We start from the raw sequence: 24,605 nt of genomic DNA on the forward strand, positions 1-24,605 counted from the left end.
CCGGAGAGAGAGGGAGAGGAAGGGTGAGGAAGTCTTTTTTTTTTTCGCAGACGGGGAGAGAGAGAGCGGGGAGTTTGTTTGAGGGCCTGAGAGCGAGTGAGCCTCTCTGTGTCGCAGAGATTGAGAGCACACAGCGAGTGGAACATATGTCACAGAGCTGGTACAGCTCGAGAGAGAGAGAGGGGACAGACTCAACAGCCAGGGCTGCGTCTGAATATCTTTCGAGCGTGGGAGCTGAGATGAGGGAAGAGAAGATGATAGCCGCTTTTGTATTATAAAGAGGGAGGGCAGAGAGAGATGGGCTTCCATCTGGATTACATTAAAAGATGTGAAGATTAAGAAAAGATGAATTAGACGTTCCTCCCCGCTCCCTGCAGCTCGTTCTGTGTGGTGTCTCCGAGAGCTGAGCAATATAAGCTCTTGGGCAATAAAGAAAAGAGATACAGGCAGATATATTGATTGAGATGCATCTTCCTATTAGTTTCCAATTGAGAAGGCGGCGAGCGCTTCCAACACGTTCTGCAAGCGCGTTTTCGCAGAGCGGGTCTGTTACGCGTTATTGCATTAGGGAGCGAGGTGGAGAGGATTAGGGGTATCGCGATAGTGCGGGAGGACAGGCGACAAAACGACGACGGGGGTTCCCAGAAACTGGAGGGGGTCTGCTGCTGTCTGGACTGGGCCACCTCTGGCTTAGTTTGTGCCTCGTCTCCTATCTCGCGCCCAGATGGCCTGGTTTCAAAACCCTTCTCTAGCTGCTCCGTTATTTCCGCATGGACGTCCCAGAGGTCCCTGCTCATGAAGTAGTGGGGGGGTTGTGTGCATAGGACCGGGGCTCGGCTCAGATGGTCTCCTCCTGGTCTTCATCCGGGCACCTTCATCTGAGAGCTGTTGTCATCCATCCATTGCCTAACCACTTCATTCAATTCATGGTCAAGGGGGGGGGAGCCCAAGCCTATCCCAGCAAGCAACTGGGCAGGACACAAGTCTATTATTGGACAAACACAATAACAGTCCAAGTATGGTTGTTTTGGGGGGTTTTTTGGGGGGGACTGTGGGAGGAAACTTGTGCCCCCAGAGGACACCCACGCAAAACCTACAGTCTCCACGCAGACAGCACCCCTAGGTCTGGAATTGTACCCAGGACCCCAGCACTGTGAGGCAGCAATTCTTATCTTTGTGACGCGTTATGAGCCAAATCGAATTTTGGTTCCCTGGGTTTAGGAGATGGGGTCTGACTGCCTCTAGCCTGCCAGTTTCCTGACTGCCACCACTACGTTATAGAGGCAGGAAGACATTGTCTCCATGCATATCTTTAGCAGCACATTTTCCTAGTGGTGATTGGTGTGGTGGGCTATTAATATTCCTCTTGTTCTCCCAGTACCTGTAGCGTTAATGTCTCCTGAGAGCGGAAAAGTATCTAAGCCTTTCAGGGATTTCTCTGAAAGTCTGTCTTTCCAGACCTCCCTTATCAATGTCAGTCCCTGTATGGAATCACCTCCCTCTGATTTTCAAATTGCTCCCAGTAGGAATCATTAAAAAATAAATATTTAAAAATGAGATCTGAAGTGGGCAGGCTCGCTGAAGTGAAAACACCAGCTCTTAAGCACTTTTTAAGACATTTGTAATCCTCCCTATCGCTGATCAGCAGGACGGCTGAACTGCATTCACTGCGGAGAATTTCATATTGGCCTGAGGATTAACATATCCTTTTATATGGTATATTAATTCACTTTCATCGCAGGAACTTTTTAGGAACGTTGTTCCGTTTCCTCGGTGTTGTACAAAGTGCAGGGAACCAATACTTTTTTTGGGGGGTCTAAATTGAAAAATGCTGATGAGTGTGCCTATTTTTAAAGGAATCTGGGAGCTGCCTTTTGAAGGCCCAGCAGAGAGTAGTGGTCAGGGCTCTGCACTCTGCACTGGAAGGATAGGGGTTAGCGTTCCCACTATCACACACACTGCTAGAGCGCCTTTGAACTTTGACTGAAAGACTGCCTGGCCGCATCAGTGGCTACCAGCATCACTGCTAGATTTAACCCAGTAAGGTACTCAGTGTCATTATCAAAGGGAGGTTGTGCCATTAGTCAGCTGTGGAAATAGGGATAAGATCTGCCCTGATGAGCTTGAATGTGGACGTGGACTTTTTTTATCACTGCCTTTTGAGTCCATGGCCGTGACTCGGCTTGGGCGACCTCTTCCTGAACCGCATTTGGCAACTGCGGTTTGCTGTTTGGTCGTAGCTGTCCGCACGAAAGCGTCACGTCGGGGGAGGGACTGGGGCTGCCGTGAGAGAAGACTGGATTGTTTTTAATGGGTTCTGTTTGTTATTTTTTAATTCGTATTTAAAAAAAATTTTAAATACTAAAACAACGTGTAGTGGGGACCCTGCAAGGTGTAGTTTCCCCCACAGTCAACACCGATCATTTCCATTTTCGCGCGTCGTGCATTTTCTGAAATACTCAATGCTTTTCTGAGATTGAAGTGTTTCACTCCTCATGACTGTGGGCTGTGGTGTTCCGGTAGAATAAAATCACACATAGAGCACAGGCCGCCTACATGGGCTCATTTTGCGAGAGTGACACCGTTCATTCATTAACTCGCATGGGTCTGACATGAGGGGCGATATTTCCTAATTTGTGGTTCATCTGTGGTGTTTTGCTAGTAGATTGGGATTAATAAAGAAATGAGTCGGGTTCGTTCAACAGAGGGTTTCTCCATGTCTGCTGCAGCCAGGGATTCCATAGTTACCCCTCCTGTAATGTCCAAATCACATCTCCTCTTAATGCCACATGAGTTCACCGCCCCTCTTAAAGCATGAGCTAATTATTACAGTAGGTCGGGAATCCAAAGCAAGCACTGAAACAAGGAACTTGGGAGCTGGAGAGGCTCCAAGCAGAACTCTATGACCAAGCCCAGAGCCGCCCTTAAATATCCTGAACCAGCTGGAGCGGGCGTGAGATTACATGGCCTCCAGGTGGTCCAGGTCTCCTGTCAGATCGGTGTCCACAGCAACCGGCGCTGAGCAGAGGTGTGGCCAGCTGCTGTGTTAAGACTTCTGGTGCGTCGTGGGGCAAGCAAGACAAAAGCCACTTGAGTTCACAGGCCCTGTTAAAGCCACATGAGCCTTGAGCAATCTACTCACCCTTCCCCCCCCCCCTCCCCTCTCTCTCTCCTCTCAGGGAAGGACGAGTCCGTGGCGACGTTCAAGGGCAACGAGTTCTTCTGCTACGACCTGTCCCTGACGCCCATCCAGAGCAGCACCGACGAGATCACCCTCTCCTTCCGCACGCAGCAGCGCAACGGGCTGATGCTGCACACGGGCAAGTCGGCCGACTACGTCAACCTGTCCCTGAAGCGGGGCGCGGTCTGGCTGGTCATCAACCTGGGCTCCGGGGCCTTCGAGGCGCTGGTGGAGCCCGTCAACGGCAAGTTCAACGACAACGCCTGGCACGATGTCCGCGTGACGAGAAACCTGCGCCAGGTAACTGCCCTCCCCCTCCCCTCCCGGCCCCGTGCCCACCTCTCCAGCCTCTCTTATGCCCCCCACCCCCAGAAAACCCCACACATGACCCGGCCGATGAAACCTTCCTTCTTCTCCCCTCGCAGGGCTGGGGTTCCTCCCCAGGAGGAGGAGGACCCAGGGGGAGGGGGGCGAGGTGGGGTTTGGCTGCCTTGTTTGAGTGGACAAGCCCGAGTTGATCTGGCGGCAGGAGCGCTGCTGTTCTGGGGGGGGGTTAGAGAGACCCGGTCCGATTGATTCGAATCCGTTCACAGACAACCTGCACCTGAGGTGCCATCGATTTCAGTGTCTGTTGCCTTGTGCTCCCTTCCCCCAGCGTTGGGTAATTGCGATTGGAATGAAAGCCTTGTCAGGGCTGGTAATAGCAATTCTAACTAACTGCGGGGGCAGCCCTGATGGGAATGGGTAATGTGCCCAACTGGAGGGGAGAGCACAGAGGAACAGGGGCCAGGTTCTGGATCTCCTGAGCTCGCGTTTGTAAGGCACTGCCTTCCCTGTAGGAGGGGGGCGGGGCCGCCTGGGACTTCTCAAAACCTGATTGGCCGGTGGTGGGGTGGGCGGGGCTGATGGGGGGGGGGGGGGTCTGCCCTCACTTCCTCTTTCTCCCCCCTGTATGCGGTCTCGCGAGGCAGCGCACCCCCGCCGATTTCAGCCGCTTTGTGTCGTGGGACGGAAATCAAGAGAAATCGATCCCGTCCTTCCTGCTCTTCCCAGAGAGCCCTTGATCCGGCTGGCAGTGGTCACAGGCGGCTCCCTGGCCTCCACTCCCAATGGCGGCTGCCTTCACTGTCCCTTCCATGGCCTCGCCGGGCTCCCAGCCGCCTCCCGCGAGCAGCGCGGAGCAGATGGAACGCCTGAGTTCAGGTTATTTATGAGAGGGGCGGGGGACGTTGCTGGCCTCCCCCCTGGGGAGAGCTTACCTCTTCTCCATGCAGTGGAGTCCCCTCCAGCTGCCCTGGGCAGTTCACTCAAACAGATTTGTTGCCGTAATCAAAAGGCCATCTCGCCTTCTCTTAACAGCAGCTATTAGATCAACTCGGGCAATCCATTCAAGGCAGTCTGTAAAAGAAACCCCTAGGCTTCCGCAGACGACTTTAGGAGTGGGCTCACACACACACACACGCACACACACACACACTTGCTCACAACCGCTCCAAAGTGCCATCTCTATATACATGTTGAGGCTTTAATGGGGCTTAACGGCTTCCCTAGGGGGGGGGGATATAGGAGGAAGGAAAGTTAGGGTGAAGGCCGGCGTTGAAAATGAGGGTTCGCCCCAACGCTAGACCGAGCAGCAACAAAAGATCGGGTCTCGGCGCCGGTTCGGGAGCCCTCGGGAGACGGGCCTCGCCGGGCCTGCGAGTGCGCAGGTCTCAGGCCCGGCGCTGGGCGTCTGTATTCAGGGGAGGCCTCCCCTGGAGGTCTGACCGGGCAGACGGCCTGAGCCCCACCCGCAGCGGGGCTCGGCCCCCCCCGTCAGACTGGGTGCTGTGACAGCGAAGGAGTCATTGGCAGGGGGGCGTCGCGATCCGCCGGACTTCCGCGCCTTTTCGAACGCGCGACGAGGCAATCGAGGGCTGCCGGCCCGTCGTCATCCGCCAGGAAGGACAGCCCGCGTCCATCCGGGCCCTGACAGGAAGAGGAAATAATCACGATCCCAGCATGCTCGGGAGCTGCCCTTCCGGCAGTGGTTAACTCCCTCTCGGTTCAATTACAGACCTGGGGTGCTGTCCGTGTGGAGTTTGCGTGTTCCCCCCCCCCCCCCGATTCACGTGGGTTTCCTGCAGGCGCACCATCTTCCTCCCACAGTCCAAAGACATGCTGGTGGGTTAACTGGCTTCTGGGAAATTTTGGTGTGTGTCTGACTGGCGTCCCATCCACGGTGTACCCTGCCTTGCACCCATTGCTTGCTGGGATAGGCCCCGGCTCTTCCACAACCCTGCACTGGATAAAGTGGCCAGAAGATCAATGGATAACGGTATCTGAAAATCAATACAACAGGGTTAGAGATTTCTCGTCATGTCCTGTCAAGCAACACTAACTGTGGGCAACCTTTTCCAGCGCGACTTAATGTCAACCGTCTGGATTGAATGAATCTGCAGTACTTTTAGAGAAAAAAAAAGAATTCTTCCCGGGAGAATAAACATTCACGTGTAAAAAAATAAAAGATTTTTCCATTAACCTTTAAAAGACGAATAAAGCAAATCTCATCAAGAGAGCTGGACCTCTCCTGAAGCAACCTTTCCGAGCCCTGCAGGCCAGTCTGAGGGCTGATGGAGATAGAGCACCACCTAGTGGCCGTCTGTGAAGCGCATCGCAGCAGACCTGCAGGAGCTGTGTGGGTGCGCGAATGCACTTCGAGGCTCTAGAAAAGCAGAAAAATAACGTCGTTTTTCCCCTGTCAATAGGATCATTTCCTCCCCTGTCAATATTAGCATCTCACGTCGTATCAACATTATAAAAGGGCTGACTGTACGTTGAAAACGGAGAACAGGAGGCAGTTCTTTACACAAAGGGTGGTGGGGGTGTGGAACAAGCGGTTGAAGCCGGTGCCCTGGTGTGTTTTTTTTTTGCCGAGCTGGTTGAGATCCTTGGCTCAATCAGCTGCCGACAGGCCAGATGTTTTTAGCAGTGCTTTCGCGTGCAGTGTGTGGGCAGTCAGCACAGCAGAGATGTTGCGTTTCCTCTCTCCTCTTTCCAGCAATGGAATAACCCCTCTTACTTGTTCCTCATCACGAATTAAGGAATGGTGGACGCTGCAGTTGTGTTCCACCTGTGTGCCGACTCCTCAGACGCCAATTAACTCTTCCCACACAGCTCATTTAAGCCATGTCTGCTCCTGTTTTGGCAACACTCGGGAGCCGGTAGGAACCTTATCTTTTGTTCGAATCGCTCATACCTGCGATAGCTCTCAATTAGTAACCCAGGCGGGGGGGGGGGCGGTGGGATTACTCTATTAACGGCGAACGGCGCTGTCGAACAGCGCATGAGGATTGGAATTAAAAACGGCTCTTCGGGGCACAAATATTGAAAAATATGTCGAACGCCTTCATAAACCTCGGATGACAATTAAGAAGACTGCATTGTCGTGCGAAACGGCGTTTCAAAAATGCTTATTGTCTCCTACTACAATAATGCATTGGGGGGGGCTACTTCATGGCCCCCCCCTGAAAGAGGGGCTTTCACCCATGTGTAACCTCTCCAGATGACATGCAAGACGGATCTTAGTGGAACAGGGGGTACACCTCTGTTGTCCCTAAAAGGAGAGGACTTTCCATAATGCTCGCATTATAAACAGAGGGTGCCCAGCACATCCACTGAGACAGGAGACCCTCTACACCAATTGATGGGGCTTCTTTTTTTTTTTTCAGCCCTTTGGTCAGGCAAGGCTGACCCGGGTCACGTCGCATTATCTGGGGTGAGGTGTTCTCCTTTTGAAGGAAAAGACCCAGGCAGGGCTGCGATTGCACCCCAAAAAGGCTGCTCTGCTCACACCACTTCTAAAGGGCGGGAGGGGGGCAGGGGTGGGCTGCCTTGGCAGGTTTCTTATAGGGGACCCCCGACAAGCTCGCAGGAATGAAAAGGAGAGGTGAACCGAGTTCTTGAGACTGCCAGAAGGCGGAAAAATCTGTATTTGGCAGTCAATGGAGGACAAAAGGCTTTCAGCAGGCAGGACAGCAGTACAGTAACCGGCAGCGCAGACAAGTAGCAGTGCAGTGAGAAATGGAATTAACATAAAGACGTGCGCTCGATTGGTGGGGGACAAAGGGAAGCTGAGAAGCATTTACAATCCTCTTGGCGGGGACTGAGACTTCAGCCAGGGAGATGTCACGTAGTAGGAGGGCTCCTTTCTTCGAGGGAATCGGCAAGCGCTGGACTTCTCCTGCCATTGTCTCGGAGCCGATGCTGTTCACAGTGGCACCTGGTTCGTTTCCAGGGGTCCTCTCCGAAGAGTCCCAGACGTCGAAAGATTAAGAACATAAGACCTATTACAAACAAGAGGGAGCCACTGGACGTTAACGGCTAACTGATCTCACCCAACTGCTTACCGAGAGAAAGACAACATGTTCCAAACCCCCACCTCCCTTTGCGTAAAGAAATGCCTCCCGAGATAATCTGGGGGGTCTCATCCAGCTGTTTCGGGAACAAGAGAGCAACACCATTGGCTTCGACATCATGGCTGGGTAGCTTGTTCCATTCTCCTACAACCCTTTGTGTAAAGAAGTGCCTCCTACTGTATGTGTTTTTAATGCTTTTCCACACATGGTCCACTTGTGTCCCCTTCTTGATGTAGTACTGTACGTGAGCTCAACTCAATTCGCTATCAACAGTAACAAATATCGTTGATATTATTTTTACTCAATACCTTCATTACAGCCTTATTTTCTGCCTGGTTTTGTACGGGATTACAGTACATCTTAAAGAGGCCTAAGGAATGGTGATGTGGCTGATTTCCTTCTGTGTTCTGGGAATACTAGAGGGAATTATGAGCCCACCTTAACTACTGCAAGTGCAAGAGGAGTCTTGAGAGAACAAGCCTGGAGGTTAAAATGTCTTAATTGCTAAGCTTTCGCTTGTCACCTTTATTTTTATTTTTTTCGGGTCCTGCTTCAAGTCAGCAGCTGCAATTACCTCTCTCTCTCTATTGAGTCTGTCCTCTCTCTCTCTCTCTCACACCGAAAGCAAGGGCCAATCAATCTCCGCCATGTGCTCGCCCCGCTCCAATTAGTCGCTGCAATTAGTCGCTTAGCAACAGGGCCCGTCTTTCCCATGCGGCGCGGCGTGGTGCAGCTACGGGGCGTCGCGGACCCTTTCGCTGCCAGATGCCCGGTTTTGTCTCCCCCCAGGCTGGTGGAGAGGTTCCCACTGCCCCCCCCCCCCCCACTCACTGGTCTCACAAAATCAGCACGGGACCCCTTCACTAAGACACCCCCCTTACAGAGGGGTGAGGAGCGGAGCATCTGGTTTTCAAGTAGACTGCCAGAACTGCCCTTTGTTTCTGTTGAAGCTCCACTTGCAGAAAAGGATGGGATTCAATGCGGATCGGCGTGCCGGCTGAACAAGCCTTTTGCGTTCAGGAGACGGGAGAATGAGAGGGAGGTCTCTTTGTACATTTTGTTGTGCAATTTTAGCTCTGAGGTGTAGTTGCAGTTCAGGGGTTGAAAAGTGGACAGGTACAGCTGTATCTCATTCCAGCACTCATGCAGGGGACAGCTCCCATGAGTACGTGTGTGAATGTCTCATTTCAGCACTCATGCAGGGGACAGCTCCCAGGCGTACGTGTGTGAATGTGTCTCATTTCAGCACTCATGCAGGGGACAGCTCCCAGGAGTACGTGTGTAAATGTGTCCTTTCGGCACTCATGCAGGGGACAGCTCCCATGAGTACGTGTGTGAATGTGTCTCATTTCAGCACTCATGCAGGGGACAGCTCCCATGAGTACTTGTGCGAATGTCTCATTTCAGCACTCATGCAGGGGACAGCTCCCATGAGTACTTGTGCGAATGTCTCATTTCAGCACTCATGTAGGGGACAGCTCCCATGAGTACTTGTGCGAATGTCTCATTTCAGCACTCATGCAGGGGACAGCTCCCAGGAGTACTTGTGCGAATGTCTCATTTCAGCACTCATGCAGGGGACAGCTCCCATGAGTACTTGTGTAAATGTGTCCTTTCGGCACTCATGCAGGGGACAGCTCCCATGTATACTTGTGCGAATGGCTCATTTCAGCACTCATGCAGGGGACAGCTCCCATGAGTACTTGTGCGAATATCTCATTTCAGCACTCATGCAGGGGACAGCTCCCAGGCGTACTTGTGTGAATGTGTCTCATTTCAGCACTCATGCAGGGGACAGCTCCCATGTATACTTGTGCGAATGGCTCATTTCAGCACTCATGCAGGGGACAGCTCCCAGGAGTACGTGTGTAAATGTGTCCTTTCGGCACTCATGCAGGGGACAGCTCCCATGAGTACGTGTGTGAATGTGTCTCATTTCACCACTCATGCAAGGGACAGCTCCCATGAGTACTTGTGCGAATGTCTCATTTCAGCACTCATGTAGGGGACAGCTCCCATGAATACTTGTGTGAATGTCTCATTTCAGCACTCATGCAGGGGACAGCTCCCAGGAGTACTTGTGCGAATGGCTCATTTCAGCACTCATGCAGGGGACAGCTCCCATGTATACTTGTGCGAATGGCTCATTTCAGCACTCATGCAGGGGACAGCTCCCATGAGTACTTGTGCGAATATCTCATTTCAGCACTCATGCAGGGGACAGCTCCCAGGCGTACTTGTGTGAATGTGTCTCATTTCAGCACTCATGCAGGGGACAGCTCCCATGTATACTTGTGCGAATGTCTCATTTCAGCACTCATGCAGGGGACAGCTCCCATGTATACTTGTGCGAATGTCTCATTTCAGCACTCATGCAGGGGACAGCTCCCAGGAGTACTTGTGCGAATGGCTCATTTCAGCACTCATGCAGGGGACAGCTCCCATGAGTACTTGTGCGAATGTCTCATTTCAGCACTCATGTAGGGGACAGCTCCCATGAGTACTTGTGCGAATGTCTCATTTCAGCACTCATGTAGGGGACAGCTCCCAGGAGTACTTGTGTGAATGCGTCTCATTTCAGCACTCATGCAGGGGACAGCTCCCATGAGTACTTGTGTGAATATGTCTCATTTCAGCACTCATGCAGGGGACAGCTCCCAGGAGTACTTGTGCGAATGGCTCATTTCAGCACTCATGCAGGGGACAGCTCCCATGAGTACTTGTGTAAATGTGTCCTTTCGGCACTCATGCAGGGGACAGCTCCCATGTATACTTGTGCGAATGGCTCATTTCAGCACTCATGCAGGGGACAGCTCCCATGAGTACTTGTGCGAATATCTCATTTCAGCACTCATGCAGGGGACAGCTCCCAGGCGTACTTGTGTGAATGTGTCTCATTTCAGCACTCATGCAGGGGACAGCTCCCATGTATACTTGTGCGAATGGCTCATTTCAGCACTCATGCAGGGGACAGCTCCCAGGAGTACGTGTGTAAATGTGTCCTTTCGGCACTCATGCAGGGGACAGCTCCCATGAGTACGTGTGTGAATGTGTCTCATTTCACCACTCATGCAAGGGACAGCTCCCATGAGTACTTGTGCGAATGTCTCATTTCAGCACTCATGTAGGGGACAGCTCCCATGAATACTTGTGTGAATGTCTCATTTCAGCACTCATGCAGGGGACAGCTCCCAGGAGTACTTGTGCGAATGGCTCATTTCAGCACTCATGCAGGGGACAGCTCCCATGTATACTTGTGCGAATGGCTCATTTCAGCACTCATGCAGGGGACAGCTCCCATGAGTACTTGTGCGAATATCTCATTTCAGCACTCATGCAGGGGACAGCTCCCAGGCGTACTTGTGTGAATGTGTCTCATTTCAGCACTCATGCAGGGGACAGCTCCCATGTATACTTGTGCGAATGTCTCATTTCAGCACTCATGCAGGGGACAGCTCCCATGTATACTTGTGCGAATGTCTCATTTCAGCACTCATGCAGGGGACAGCTCCCAGGAGTACTTGTGCGAATGGCTCATTTCAGCACTCATGCAGGGGACAGCTCCCATGAGTACTTGTGTAAATGTGTCCTTTCGGCACTCATGCAGGGGACAGCTCCCATGAGTACTTGTGCGAATGGCTCATTTCAGCACTCATGCAGGGGACAGCTCCCATGAGTACTTGTGTAAATGTGTCCTTTCGGCACTCATGCAGGGGACAGCTCCCATGTATACTTGTGCGAATGGCTCATTTCAGCACTCATGCAGGGGACAGCTCCCATGAGTACTTGTGCGAATGGCTCATTTCAGCACTCATGCAGGGGACAGCTCCCATGTATACTTGTGCGAATGGCTCATTTCAGCACTCATGCAGGGGACAGCTCCCATGTATACTTGTGCGAATGTGTCTAATTTCAGCACTCATGCGGGGGACAGCGCCCCAGCACGCACGTGCAGGTTTTTTTCCCGTTGAGCCGGCGTGTCCTTGAGGAAGTTCAGAGCTGCGGCCGCGTGCGCACACGCGCCTACTTGCCCGCCAGTTAGTGAGGTCAGCCTCGCGCTGCCTGAGACATCAATTTGCATGCTGGCAGCCGTCACTCCGGAGGGATGGGAGATGGGAATGTTTATTAAAACGGTCTTATCACCTCGGGAGGAGGCTCTCTCTCTCTCATCCCTGCCTCAAACCGGCACGGCGCGGTAAATAAATAATGACAAAATATATTGCCTCCTTATCACATTTCACCAGTGTTTTTTTTTTTGTTTGTTTTTTTAAGGCGGCGCAATGAAAAAAAATGTATAGACACAAATAAATCAAAATGTTCCCGCGTGACCTAAAGAATGGAACGCTCCCTCGTCTCACTGCCCGGGGAGTGAACATTTTAACCCCCCGCGCTAGCGGATTTCTTAACCCTTTCCTCACCCGCGAGATGGAGATCGCTGCACGAGGAGAGACGCCTCGGGGATGGCGCAGAGCCGGCCTCCTCCGATTCGATCCGCAGTCAGCCCTGCTGGAGAATTGCTATGTCGGGGGGGCGAAGCCAGGGTCGCAGGGAGCGCCGTTAACCCGATAACCTCTCCGAGATTGGATCGCGAGAAATGTGTCGATCTGCCCTCCGACGTTGCTCTGCAAGAGAGCCGTCCACCTTTCCTCCCGTTCCCCCTCCTTTTCCCACGGCCCGAATTTGCCGGCGCATTCCTCCTCTGGCTAATCACAGCCGGAGTTCTCTCTTAGTCCCCTGGAAACGGGATGGTATAAGTGGCTTTGTGAGTGAGGCTGCCCAGTGGCCCGCGCTCATTATCATCGGTATGCTCATGTCAATTAATCTCGGTGACATCCAAACAGCGGGCGCCGAGGCTCAATGAGATCACACGCTACCCCCCTGCTTGATCGCCCCCTACCCTCATTTCAAGACTGCTCTGGGGCACAGTCGGTCACTGGTACAGCCAGGAACACAGGACCAGCCCCATTTTTTTCCCCCCAGCCTTAAAATCGGCTTTAATAACAGCAGAGGAGGGCCGTGCCGCTGTTTGAGCACGCTCAGAACAGCGCTGGTTTCCCTCCAGTCAGTACTGGACTGAGGAGCGGTGCTTTGGCTGTTCCAGGTCTTGCCGAGAGTCGATTCGCCACCCCCCCCGCTTTTCCTTCCACCGAAACGAGATGGCGAGGCACAGAGAGAGGGCCCCCCCCCCCCATAGATTCCAAAGCACTCTCCAGCTAAATAGACTGAGAGTCCCAGTCTGCCGCAGTGCATCCAATGTGATGTCTACATTAGCAGAGAGGAAGCCCCCCCCCAATCAAGACGCCAATATGGGGCGTCTCTCCTTCGGCGGCTCTGTGCCGTTTTCAGTGCCCAAAAAAACCCCGGTCTCGCCTTTCCCCACCCCCCCAATTCCCCGGCCGCACGAGGGAATCGGAGCTGACAAGCACCATCCGCCATCAATCAGACCAGATTAGACATCCCGGGAATGGGGTGGGGGGGGTCTCCAGATTTTTTTCGAAGCGTGTGAAGCATGTTTGTATTCCCCCCCCCCCACCAACACGAACAAAAATAAAAGCAGGAAAAAAAGCGCTCCGAGCCATCAGATCAGATCCAGTCCCTTCCCGATCCAGCACCGAGATTCCAGCCCAGCCAAAATCAAAATTCCTGCCCGCCTCGCGGCGTCTCCGAACCCGACATCGGCACCAAACGGGGGGGGGACAAAATCACTGAATGCAATCAGTTTGCTTCGCCCGGACACAAATATGATGTCGATGTTCTCCTGCTCGTCCTCCTCATTTCTAGCTGCAGGGATCCCAGGTTTTAAATGGGAAATATCAGGTCAAAGGAGAGACAAAGGCAAAGATATTGGTGTAAGATTGGTAATTGCATGAAGTCGTAAACCATCAATGATATTAATTACATTCTTTAGTATTTCCCCTTCACCACACATGGACTATTGAAGTACAGAGCCTGCCACGATAGTCAGTGAACTGCCTTACCTAAAAATCAATGGGATTTTCTCACACAAGGGGTGACAGTGAAGCTGGTAACCCCTAATTAAAATAGTCTTCCGTGCACCTGAAATGCTTTGTCGAAGAGGAAAGGAAACTGTACTGAAATTATGAAGAGTAACCAGCAAACTCAGATCAGCCCTTTGATTACATTTCTTTTTTTAAAAAAAACAAACAACAGCAAGGTCTTCATCAGAGGAAGAGCAGGTCAAAAATGTAAGTGACTCTGAAAAAGGTCCAAACTCATCATCCAGTTGGAAGCACCCTGGGTTAATTCAATTGCACCTCAATTAGTTATATTACAACAAATATCCAGACCGTTAATTGGATCAGTCACATTAATCGATTTTAATAGCCAGTTAACATACTTGGACATTCTAACATAATCCGTGTCGTTTGAAAGGTTCACATACAACCAGCTGGAAAGAACTGATATTGACTATATTGACTGTCTTATTTCAAATTATTTAGATTACAACTGAAGTCCGTAGAAATCAGGACAAAGTTTAATAGCCAATTAACATACTGAAAAAAAATTAAATTCCGACATGACTGAATTCTGTCATTGTCAAATTTCTGATAACACATGTGGATACTTAATTCCTTTCAATTAAAATGTTATACCCACTCTAAAACAAATACCTTATCCTCATATCTTCCTCAGCTAACAGTCTACATCAAATCACATTATCAACAAGGATCAATTGATCAGATAATAGATCACAGATCGGGGTAAACTTAAAAAATAATTAATTATAAACACTAAGCCTGAATGGTTTGTGTGCTGATGAACCAGAGTGACCACAAACAGGCAAATCCCCGGATCCAGGCTTTCAGTCAGGGTGTGTGCTGATGAACCAGAGTGACCACAAACAGGCAGATCCCCGGATCCAGCATCGCACACCCTGGCTAAGACGATGGATCCATTAAATGCTTTGTTGTGTGCTGATGGATCACAGAGGCCACAAACAGACAGATCTGTGGATCCAGTCTCTCAGCCAAGGTGTGTGCTGATGGATCAGGGAGGCCACAAAAACAGGCAGATCCCTGGATCCAGTATCTGAGCCTGGCTAAGACGCTGGATCCATGAAATGCTTTGTTGTGTGCTGATGGATCAGGGAGGCCACAAAAACAGGCAGATCCCTGGATCCAGTATCTGAGCCTGGCTAAGACGCTGGATCCATGGAATGCTTTGTTGTGTGCTGATGGATCAGGGAGGCCACAAAAACAGGCAGATCCCTGGATCCAGTATCTCAGCCTGGCTAAGACGCTGGATCCATGAAATGCTTTGTTGTGTGCTGATAGATCAGGGAGGCCACAAAAACAGGCAGATCCCTGGATCCAGAATCTCAGCCTGGCTAAGACGCTGGATCCATTAAACGCCTTGTGTGCTGATGAACCAGAGTGGCCACAAACAAACAGATCTGGGGAGGATCCATCTTCTCAGAATTCAGCCATGATCACGGAACCACAAACAATAAGGAGCTAAAGAAAGGAAGTAGCAAGAGTGCATTTAGCTGTGAATGAAAATCACGTTGCGTCATCACAGCAACTTATGTCGGTAAAAGCATGCGATAGAATACAATTCCCCACGTATTCAAATAATTGTCAACATGATCAATTATCTCGCCGGTTTCCCCAACAGATCATGTCTGCTTAATTGCACAAAGCCAGTTGAAAATCAGGGGTATTTAACAGAAGGACTTTGAAGGTCTCGGCCATCATTCAAGTCCCTCTAGTTGCCAGGTGTCAAGCTTGTGTATCCGAGGAATGAGCGAACTGGTCGGAGCAGAGGTACGGAGTGGGAAAACCTTTTAGGCGCGACTCTGGAGAGGGGATCGGTCATCATGACCCCGCCGACGGTGGCGTCACACCACGGGCTCCTCCGCCAAGCACAGACGCCAAACGTCCAGACGGCTCCGAGCGGATGGCAAAACTAGGGTTAGGGTTAGGGTTAGATTCATCGGGTTAGAGGGGCTTCACAGATTGCAGATCAGAACAGTGAGCTCCCCCCCCCCCAAAACTCAAGTGTGTGTGTGCGCCCACTACTCCACTAATACCTTCAATGTACAACACTGACCCTACTCCCCAACCCCTCTCTCTCTCTCCCCACCTCCTCCCTGATCTATTTGTGTTTCTGATACGGCGAAGATGCATACTAACTGTCTTCTCTTCTTCCCCCCCAATGCTTCACTCTGTGCCTGTTCGAAAATGTCTTCTCTTCTGCATAACGGTTTCTTTTCTCCTTGTCTATGGTTACATGGTAGCTCCGCAAGGGCCTCTGAAGGCCCCGTCAATCGACCGCCCCCCCCCCTGCTTCAGGGAAAGCTTGAATTTGGATAAAATAGCCCTCATATTCTGATACCACCACCCCCCCAACGCATCCTCGTCTTGCTTGGTGTTATACCAAGCCCTAGGCTCTCTCCCCAGCTGTTCATGTGTCTGCTTACTACTTTATTCATTCCTCAGCCCTAGCAGGAGAGAGTCGTTCCGCACACACACACACACAAAAATAATATCATGGCTATTGCTCAGTGTGCAGTCGTTCCAGCTGTTATTATCCCTCTGCATGAAATAATGGCAGCTGGAACAGCATTGAAATGAGCCACTGCAGACATGTTGCCGGGGCTCCTGCCTATGTCTGCCTCCCATTATGTGGGCGATACCCCCCTTCTGCTGCTGGGAAAGATGGGCAATTCTTCATCCTGGACCCCTTCCTTTCTCTGCAGAGTCCTGCGCTGCTTGTTTAGGATTTCGGGGGGGAGGGGGTCGATTTTTAAAGCCCGTCTAATTCGGTCTCGACTTCTGCGGCTAAAATCACTTTGCCTTGCGGTTCTGCATTATTCCCCCGTCTGCTCTAACGACGAGTTATTGGTTTCATTCTTCCTGTTTGATTATTAATCCAGTATGCTTGTTTTCTCCTAAGGGGGAGGGGTCTAAGGATTCCAATTTGCAGTATATGGGAAAAACCCAATGCCAGAATTCTCCTGCCTGGTTGCTTTAAAAAAAAATGGGCAGGGGGTCAGGGGAGAGGGTTACTGTAGATTTAAGAAACTCGCTGTTCCTTAACTAATTAATATTATGCTCCTGAGGGGTAGCTATGGGGTTCTGACCATACGGCACAGTGCCACCCAGTGGCCAGCTGGTGTAATTACATCTTCCAGAAATCCACACTAGTGCCGGGTGTGAATATAGCACTTCCGTTCTTTATACTCATTCGGTATGTATTCATCTGTTTTGGTTTTGTGTGTCTGAGATGTTTTCATTAGCTCTTTAATTAAACTGGTGGTACTGGGGTTTGAACAAGATCGATAAAATATTTTGCCCAGTACAAAGAGGAAGAACACAAGAACAGGGCACAGCAGCTAGAGTATCAGCACTGACTGAATGTAACAAAACTGAGAGTCACCCAAATACTGGATGTTTTGCTCATTTCTCCTGTGGAAGCATTGTTTTGTTACAGGTTTGTTAAGATACGTTTTTCACTCCCTCTCTCCATTCTGTTGGCTAGGTAGACTTACTGCTTTGTCAGACATGGGCAGCATTGAACATTTTCCTCTGAAATTTGCCCACGGCGTGACCAGTTATCTTATGCCGATTTTTTTTTGCTCTGCACATCCCACTGGAGAGGGAGTGCTGAACTCCTGGCCGGTCCCGAACCCGTTCCCACTGCAGCAAGAGTGGGGATCCGCAAAAAGGGAGGGAGGAAACTCTCCCAGTATTTTCCAACTGACTCGCCAGAGCCGAGCCCTGATTGGGCAGACAGTGCAGAGGGGTCCAACCCTCCCCCTTCTGGGAGAAAGGGCCCGGACACACATCACTGTGCTTCTCAGGACGTGTCCCCAGGACAGGAGTCTGGGCAGCTCTTTCCACCCCACGGTCCTGTGCTCCTGTGTGAAGGGCATAGATCTGAGTGTCTCATGCAGGCTTTTCTTGAAGGACATCAGCTAAAACATCATGGCCGGGTGGCTAACGTATACCCTCACTGGCCAAAATATTAGGAACCCCCTTCCCCTGCGCGCGCACACTCGCTCGGTGTGTAGCTATGGGGTTCTGACCATACAGCATTGTGCCACCCGGTGGCCAGTTGGAGTAACGACACTTTACAGAAGTCTGCCATTGTCACTGGGCATGAACGAAATTCATTATTCATTTAGCATGTACAGTATCAATTTGCTTCTCTTTCCGTGTATGAGTCATGTCCAGGGACACACCACAGACTGACCCAAACTCTGGTCTACAGTTGTAGCCCACCGTATGGACTGACCACCTAACAGGACAGACGGACCGTGCGGCCTCCTCGTACCCGAGACCTCGCCTGTCCTGTGTTCTCAGGCGGGACCTGAGCAGGGTCCTGCCAGAAGGATGTAGGAGGGTGGTTTGACAACCAGAGTGATTCTGGGTTTCGGCCACGGAGCGTCAGCGGGCTGTCAGAACGCCCTGGGCAAAGGCAGCCCGTCATTTGCGTTCGCTGGGATCGGAGCTGTCATCTGGCGACGAGGCAGGAGCAGCTTGAGTCGACAAGACAGGCAACCGGAAACTCCATGCAAATGAAACTCGGCAGTGCTCTCTGTTTGTGTAAAAAGAGGCAGGGGGGTGTCCGAAATGTTCTTTTAACTGGGTTCCAGTTCTCTGACCGTTTTCGCTTGAAAACGTTGCTCACCCTGGACTGGCTGTGCGACCTATTTTTTTTCCCCCTCATTGTGGTTTCAGGCGGAAGAAAATGAAAATCTGATCTTTTTTTTCCCCCTTTGTTTCTTTCAGAATTAGGTCCAGCAGTGGTCTTGGAGCCCAGATCTTCAAGGCAAAGTGATTTTAGCCCTCCATTGACGCAACTACAAATTTCTTGAGTTGTGTATCAGTTTTGAAGGGGAGACAAGACAAGGCTGTTGTTTTAATTGTGAAATTACCATGTAAACATAGATTAACAGGTTTCTGACTGTGGGTTGCATCAAAGGCTACCAATGCGAACACTGTATGTTTCTTAACGAACGCTTTTAAATATGCAGCTTTTTTTTCCCTTTAAATTCTGTACTGAAAAAAAATGACTTTTTCAACAACCTAATTTTAACTGGTTAATATGGAAAGTTTGTTGTGTGTTCAAACGAAGCGTTCTGCCATTTTTGAGCATCTGTCTTTTTTCTGGCTTCTTTACGAACCCCAGCCTTGTTTCTTCTACAAGATCACACGCCGGGAATTGAAAGATGATTCAGAAAAAAAGGCTAAACTGACCGAGTATTCTGATCGACCCCTTTAGGGAAAACAAACGATTGGCTATTCTCGTTGCAAAACGGCTCACCGATTTAACCCCGCCCCCCTCCCCTTGTCACTTCCTGCCACGCCCACTTCCTGGATTAGCCCATCAGAACGACTACTTATACCGCGCGGGTCGGCTTGACCTCCACCGCCACGCCCACCCCACCGTAAGCCCCACCCACACACTCCCCTCTCTACGCCTCCTCCCGCCCCCCCTGTGGAAATTGATTTTGCTAACTCTTGTGTCTTTTTACTAACAAAAAGCTTCCGAATTTTCGAGTTTGGTTTATTTTTCTTTGGTTTTTTTTTTTGTTTTCCTTTAAAACAACTAACATTGTCTCATCAAGGAATGTGACCCATCTGTTGCTTTTCTACCCTCCCCAATTAACTTACGTAACTTACTAACCGAACAACAACAACAAAACAAGAAATAAAATGAACGATCTTGGTTTGGTTTTTCAATATTTTTTTGGGGGGGGTTTTAAAAAATTTAGTCTTTTTATTATTTTGGATTTTTTTTGGTCCTATTCGGAACAAAACAAACATAGGTGTGATTGGTCGGTGTCCTTTTGACTCCCAGATAACCTGTTTTTGCAGAAAGCGCCAGATTTCACACTTTTTATCCGGCTGAGGTGTCCTTTATTGAGTTCACGGTTTGTCATTCTTTTTTTTTTCCTTTCTCCTTCCCCTGTTTTCTCCTGAAGCACGCAGGCATCGGACACGCTATGGTAAACAAACTGCATTATATGGTAGATATCATTCTAATTGTCTTATAGTTTGGTTTGCCCTGGGTTTTTTTTTCCTTTTTAATTTCTTTTACGTATCTCTTCCTACAAATTTCTTTTGCTTCTCTTCTGTAAAAAAAAAAAAGATCGAAACGACTTGCCATCCGTTTCACGACAGCCAAGCGGCGGTGTTTGGTTTGACGGTATTTCAATTGATTTCTGCTTTTTTTTTTAATTTCACGTTTTGTTTTGTTGTGTTGTGTTGGTTTCTTTCGCTTTTACTTCATTTCTGTCCATCAGAGACCCCCCTCCCTTCCCTCCTGAAAGCGATTTGAATAAAAACGCATTAAAAAGATCGGAGATCCCCCTCCTCCACTGATTTCAAAACCGCACTAAAAAAAAAAGGCCTATAAAAACAACATTTTAAGAAAACATATGTTTTTTTCCACCCCGCGTTGGCCTGCTTCCCCTCCTCCGTGTTTTAATTCTGAAAACGTTTCCCTCTGCGGTCTTCTGAAACGCAGAATGAATTGGTGTGAAAGTCGGCAAACCAGCCCTTCAAAAAAAAAAAAATCCAAAACGATTTTGAGTTGATTTTTTTTTTTTGCTTTCAGTTGTCTCCCCTGCTCTGTTTTTTTTTTCCCTCCTCCCTCCGCTAATACACCCTGGAAAGCGCCCCCCCCCACCCCGCTGCCTTCAGTGTCTTCCTGTTTTTCTCCTCTCGTTTTCCGCGGCTGGTTGCGCCAGTGGCAGGCGGGCGAGCGAGCGAGCGGGGGCGAGCGGGCGCGGGCGAGCTAGCGGGGACGAGCGGGGGCGGGCGAGCGAGCGGGGACGAGCGGGCGCGCACACGCGAAGTCTCTCCAGCCCCGGGTTTCGGTCAGGCGGAGCGCGAATGGGGGCCCGACTCCGTTCGTGCCCCTCTGTCGGGAGCGCCGCAGCCCCTCTGTAGCTGCCCCCCCCCCCCCGCACTGTGATGGCCGTCGCTTTTCAAAAGAAAGGAAGCGGGCGACTGCCTTAACGCGCGTGCAAAGCTCCGTTTCTTCCTCGCGCGGTTTGGATGAGCCTTCTTAACGACCGCGATGATGATGATGATGATGATGATGACGACGACGACGCAGGGGAGGAAGGAGGCATGCGGGGGAGGTGCACCTGTTTTCCTGCCCCGCAGGCGCGCCCACCCGTCAGAGCGCAAAGGGAGAGTCGACGCTGATTGGAGGGGGGGGGGGGAGGATGGGCGTCGCCTCGCACTGACGTCACACCGCCCGTTCGCCAGGCAGCGGCCGCGGTTGCTAACGGCAACTGTCCCGGCAGCGCTGCGCCAGGTTAACCCGCCCCCCCCAGGAATTCCCAGATGTGCCGTTCGCGTGAACCGGGCGTCCTCCCGAGTCCAGAGCCCCCCCCACCCCCAGATGAAAGCGGATCTTCCCGAGTCACACCGGGTGGCTGCTCAGTCAAAACGCCGGGTCTGAGCTCTGCGGGGTGGGTGGGCGAATATCGACGCTCGTCGAGGGCCGTATTTCCGATCGTAACCGGGGGGGGGACAGCCCCGCCCTGCCTGCCTGCCTGCCTGCCACTGGGGCTCCCCTGCATGGCATGGAGAGACCTGCAGGAGTGTCCCAGCCGTGTCCCAGCGGTTCTGCCACCCACTAACACCAACTCTGGATCCGAGCCGAGCCGGACCGCAACCTCACCGCCGCACGCCAAAGATTTCATTTATCCCTTTCAGCTTTCGGATTCTCACTTTCCCTCTTTATTTTTTTAGCTACTGACATATACACACACGCATTTGTGTAAATGTATATGTGGATTTTTTCTGTTCTTCTGGATATTTCTACCTGAAGGGCTTTTGTTTTTGTTAATTATTATTTTTCTCTCTTTGGTTTTCATGTTTTGTTTTCATTTTTGTACCTCTTGGGATTTCAATCAATGACAGCTCACTTAAACAACACCCCACCCTCCCTCCTCGCCATCATCCCACTACTAAAACAAAGAGAAAAAAACGGGGCGTTCGCTGTCGATGGGGAGCAGAGAAGCAGCATTTTCACATGAAACAGTCCACTGGGGATAGAGCTGAGGCACTGAGAGAGAGAGGGAGGCAGTGTGGGCTAGTGGTGAGAGCTGAGGCACTGAGAGAGAGAGGGAGGCAGTGTGGGCTAGTGGTGAGAGCTGAGGCACTGGGAGAGAGAGAGAGGGAGGCAGTGTGGACTAGTGGTGAGAGCTGAGGCACTGGGAGAGAGAGAGAGAGGCAGTGTGGGCTAGTGGTGAGAGCTGAGGCACTGAGAGAGAGAGGGAGGCAGTGTGGGCTAGTGGTGAGAGCTGAGGCACTGAGAGAGAGAGGGAGGCAGTGTGGGCTAGTGGTGAGAGCTGAGGCACTGGGAGAGAGAGAGAGGGAGGCAGTGTGGGCTAGTGGTGAGAGCTGAGGCACTGGGAGAGAGAGAGAGGGAGGCAGTGTGGGCTAGTGGTGAGAGCTGAGGCACTGAGAGAGAGAGGGAGGCAGTGTGGGCTAGTGGTGAGAGCTGAGGCACTGGGAGAGAGAGAGAGGGAGGCAGTGTGGGCTAGTGGTGAGAGCTGAGGCACTGGGAGAGAGAGGGAGGCAGTGTGGGCTAGTGGTGAGAGCTGAGGCACTGAGAGAGAGAGGGAGGCAGTGTGGGCTAGTGGTGAGAGCTGAGGCACTGGGAGAGAGAGGGAGGCAGTGTGGGCTAGTGGTGAGAGCTGAGGCACTGGGAGAGAGAGAGGGAGGCAGTGTGGGCTAGTGGTGAGAGCTGAGGCACTGGGTGATAGAGAGGGAGGCAGTGTGGGCTAGTGGTGAGAGCTGAGGCACTGGGAGAGAGAGGGAGGCAGTGTGGGCTAGTGGTGAGAGCTGAGGCACTGGGAGAGAGAGAGAGGGAGGCAGTGTGGGCTAGTGGTGAGAGCTGAGGCACTGGGAGAGAGAGAGAGGGAGACAGTGTGGGCTAGTGGTGAGAGCTGAGGCACTGAGAGAGAGAGGGAGGCAGTGTGGGCTAGGGGTGAGAGCTGAGGCACTGGGAGAGAGAGAGGGAGGCAGTGTGGGCTAGTGGTGAGAGCTGAGGCACTGGGAGAGAGGGAGGCAGTGTGGGCTAGTGGTGAGAGCTGAGGCACTGAGAGAGAGAGGGAGGCAGTGTGGGCTAGTGGTGAGAGCTGAGGCACTGGGAGAGAGAGAGAGAGGCAGTGTGGGCTAGGGGTGAGAGCTGAGGCACTGAGAGAGAGAGGGAGGCAGTGTGGGCTAGTGGTGAGAGCTGAGGCACTGGGAGAGAGAGGGAGGCAGTGTGGGCTAGTGGTGAGAGCTGAGGCACTGAGAGAGAGAGGGAGGCAGTGTGGGCTAGTGGTGAGAGCTGAGGCACTGAGAGAGAGAGGGGGAGGCAGTGTGGGCTAGTGGTGAGAGCTGAGGCACTGGGAGAGAGAGAGAGGGAGGCAGTGTGGGCTAGTGGTGAGAGCTGAGGCACTGGGAGAGAGAGAGGGAGGCAGTGTGGGCTAGTGGTGAGAGCTGAGGCACTGGGAGAGAGAGGGAGGCAGTGTGGGCTAGTGGTGAGAGCTGAGGCACTGAGAGAGAGAGGGAGGCAGTGTGGGCTAGTGGTGAGAGCTGAGGCACTGAGAGAGAGAGGGAGGCAGTGTGGGCTAGTGGTGAGAGCTGAGGCACTGAGAGAGAGGGAGGCAGTGTGGGCTAGTGGTGAGAGCTGAGGCACTGAGAGAGAGAGGGAGGCAGTGTGGGCTAGGGGTGAGAGCTGAGGCACTGGGAGAGAGAGAGGGAGGCAGTGTAGGCTAGGGGTTAGAGCTGAGGCACTGGGAGAGAGAGAGGGAGGCAGTGTAGGCTAGGGGTTAGAGCTGAGGCACTGGGAGAGAGAGAGAGGGAGGCAGTGTGGGCTAGTGGTGAGAGCTGAGGCACTGGGAGAGAGAGAGGGAGGCAGTGTAGGCTAGGGGTTAGAGCTGAGGCACTGGGAGAGACTGAGGCAGTGGGACTTTGCCTGTACAGTTTGTCCTCATTAGGAGAACTAGGGGCCAGATCGCCATTAGGAGATCAGACAGTTTGTCCTCATTAGGAGAACTTGGGGCCAGATGTGTTACAGGGGCAAAATACTCCCTCCCGTCCCCTGGGAGCGAGGCGGAGGAAGGGGGAAACAGGCAAACCTGGGACCGTCTCGAACTTTGACCCGCGGAGGGGCGGGGCACAGTCCCCAGCTAGAACCGCACAGGGGCAAGACGAGCGAGTCTGAACGACTTTGTCAAAACAAGTTCAGACAGAAAGGGCGAGAAGGGGGAAAGGGGTAGGACTCCAGAGACGGAGAGATCTTCTAGTTGACGGCCGCGGGCGCAGACTCGATCACCTCCAGCGCCGCGCAGGGTAACCTCTCCATTACACCTAAACTGACCAGGATCTCCCCCAGATCAGCGCCCAGGAGAAAGCCTGCTCCCACCTCCCGTCGGCAGCGAACTCCTTCCCTTTTTTTCCCGTCCGACAAGCTCTCTCTTCTCCACGGCGCGGTTGTGTTGTTTTTTTCTGTCTGAACTCCATCGTGTTTCTGCTCGGGTGAGGTCGATGTCTGGTGTTGGATCACTTTCTTTTGAGTTGTTTTTTTTTTTTGGGCTGGAGAGGGGAGGGGGGGGGCATTTAAGTTCGCTCTCTGTCGCACCTGGTCGCATGCTCGTTTGGCAAAGCATCTTTTAACACACGTGCTGCATCGCCCCCCCCCTCCTGTGTGTGCGCGCGCAAGCGCGACTTCCGCTCTCGTGCGAGCTCATCGGACATTCCGTTAACCCGCCACCCTCCCTCCTCCTCCTCCTCACCACCACCTCTGCCTTTGCGATTTTGTTGCATTTGGGCTTTTATGGGTTTTTTTTGCCCTCCTCTCCCCCCGCCCTCCCCTCTTGAGTTCAGAGTGTTTATATTGATTTATTTTTTTTTATTTCTGGTAGTCTTTTCTTTATTTTATTTTTTTTTTCGATCGATATTTAAACTCCATGTCATCATTAACATGCATGGCTCGTGTCCACTTCTGATTAGCTGGAATGGATCGTTTTGTTTCGGAGTAACAGAACCAAT

The 24,605-nt window shown here is 51.8% G+C and overlaps 1 protein-coding gene across 11 annotated transcripts in view; it reads left to right on the forward strand.

The window, feature by feature from the left end:
• The window catches only part of nrxn2b (neurexin 2b), a 626,275-nt gene that overhangs the window by 257,334 nt on the left and 344,336 nt on the right, over positions 1-24,605 (forward strand). For 9 of the 11 annotated variants that reach the window (XM_088608835.1, XM_088608836.1, XM_088608828.1 and 6 more), the window contains 2 exons: positions 3,180-3,481; positions 19,529-19,552. In XM_088608835.1, the coding sequence (XP_088464961.1) occupies positions 3,180-3,481; positions 19,529-19,552 (326 nt within the window). The remainder of the gene's footprint in view (positions 1-3,179; positions 3,482-19,528; positions 19,553-24,605) is intronic. The other 2 variants (XM_088608831.1, XM_088608838.1) reach the window with 1 other exon arrangement.

Source organism: Lepisosteus platostomus, chromosome 16, assembly GCF_059453375.1.
Source record: "Lepisosteus platostomus isolate fLepPlt1 chromosome 16, fLepPlt1.hap1, whole genome shotgun sequence".
Taxonomy (NCBI): domain Eukaryota; kingdom Metazoa; phylum Chordata; class Actinopteri; order Semionotiformes; family Lepisosteidae; genus Lepisosteus; species Lepisosteus platostomus.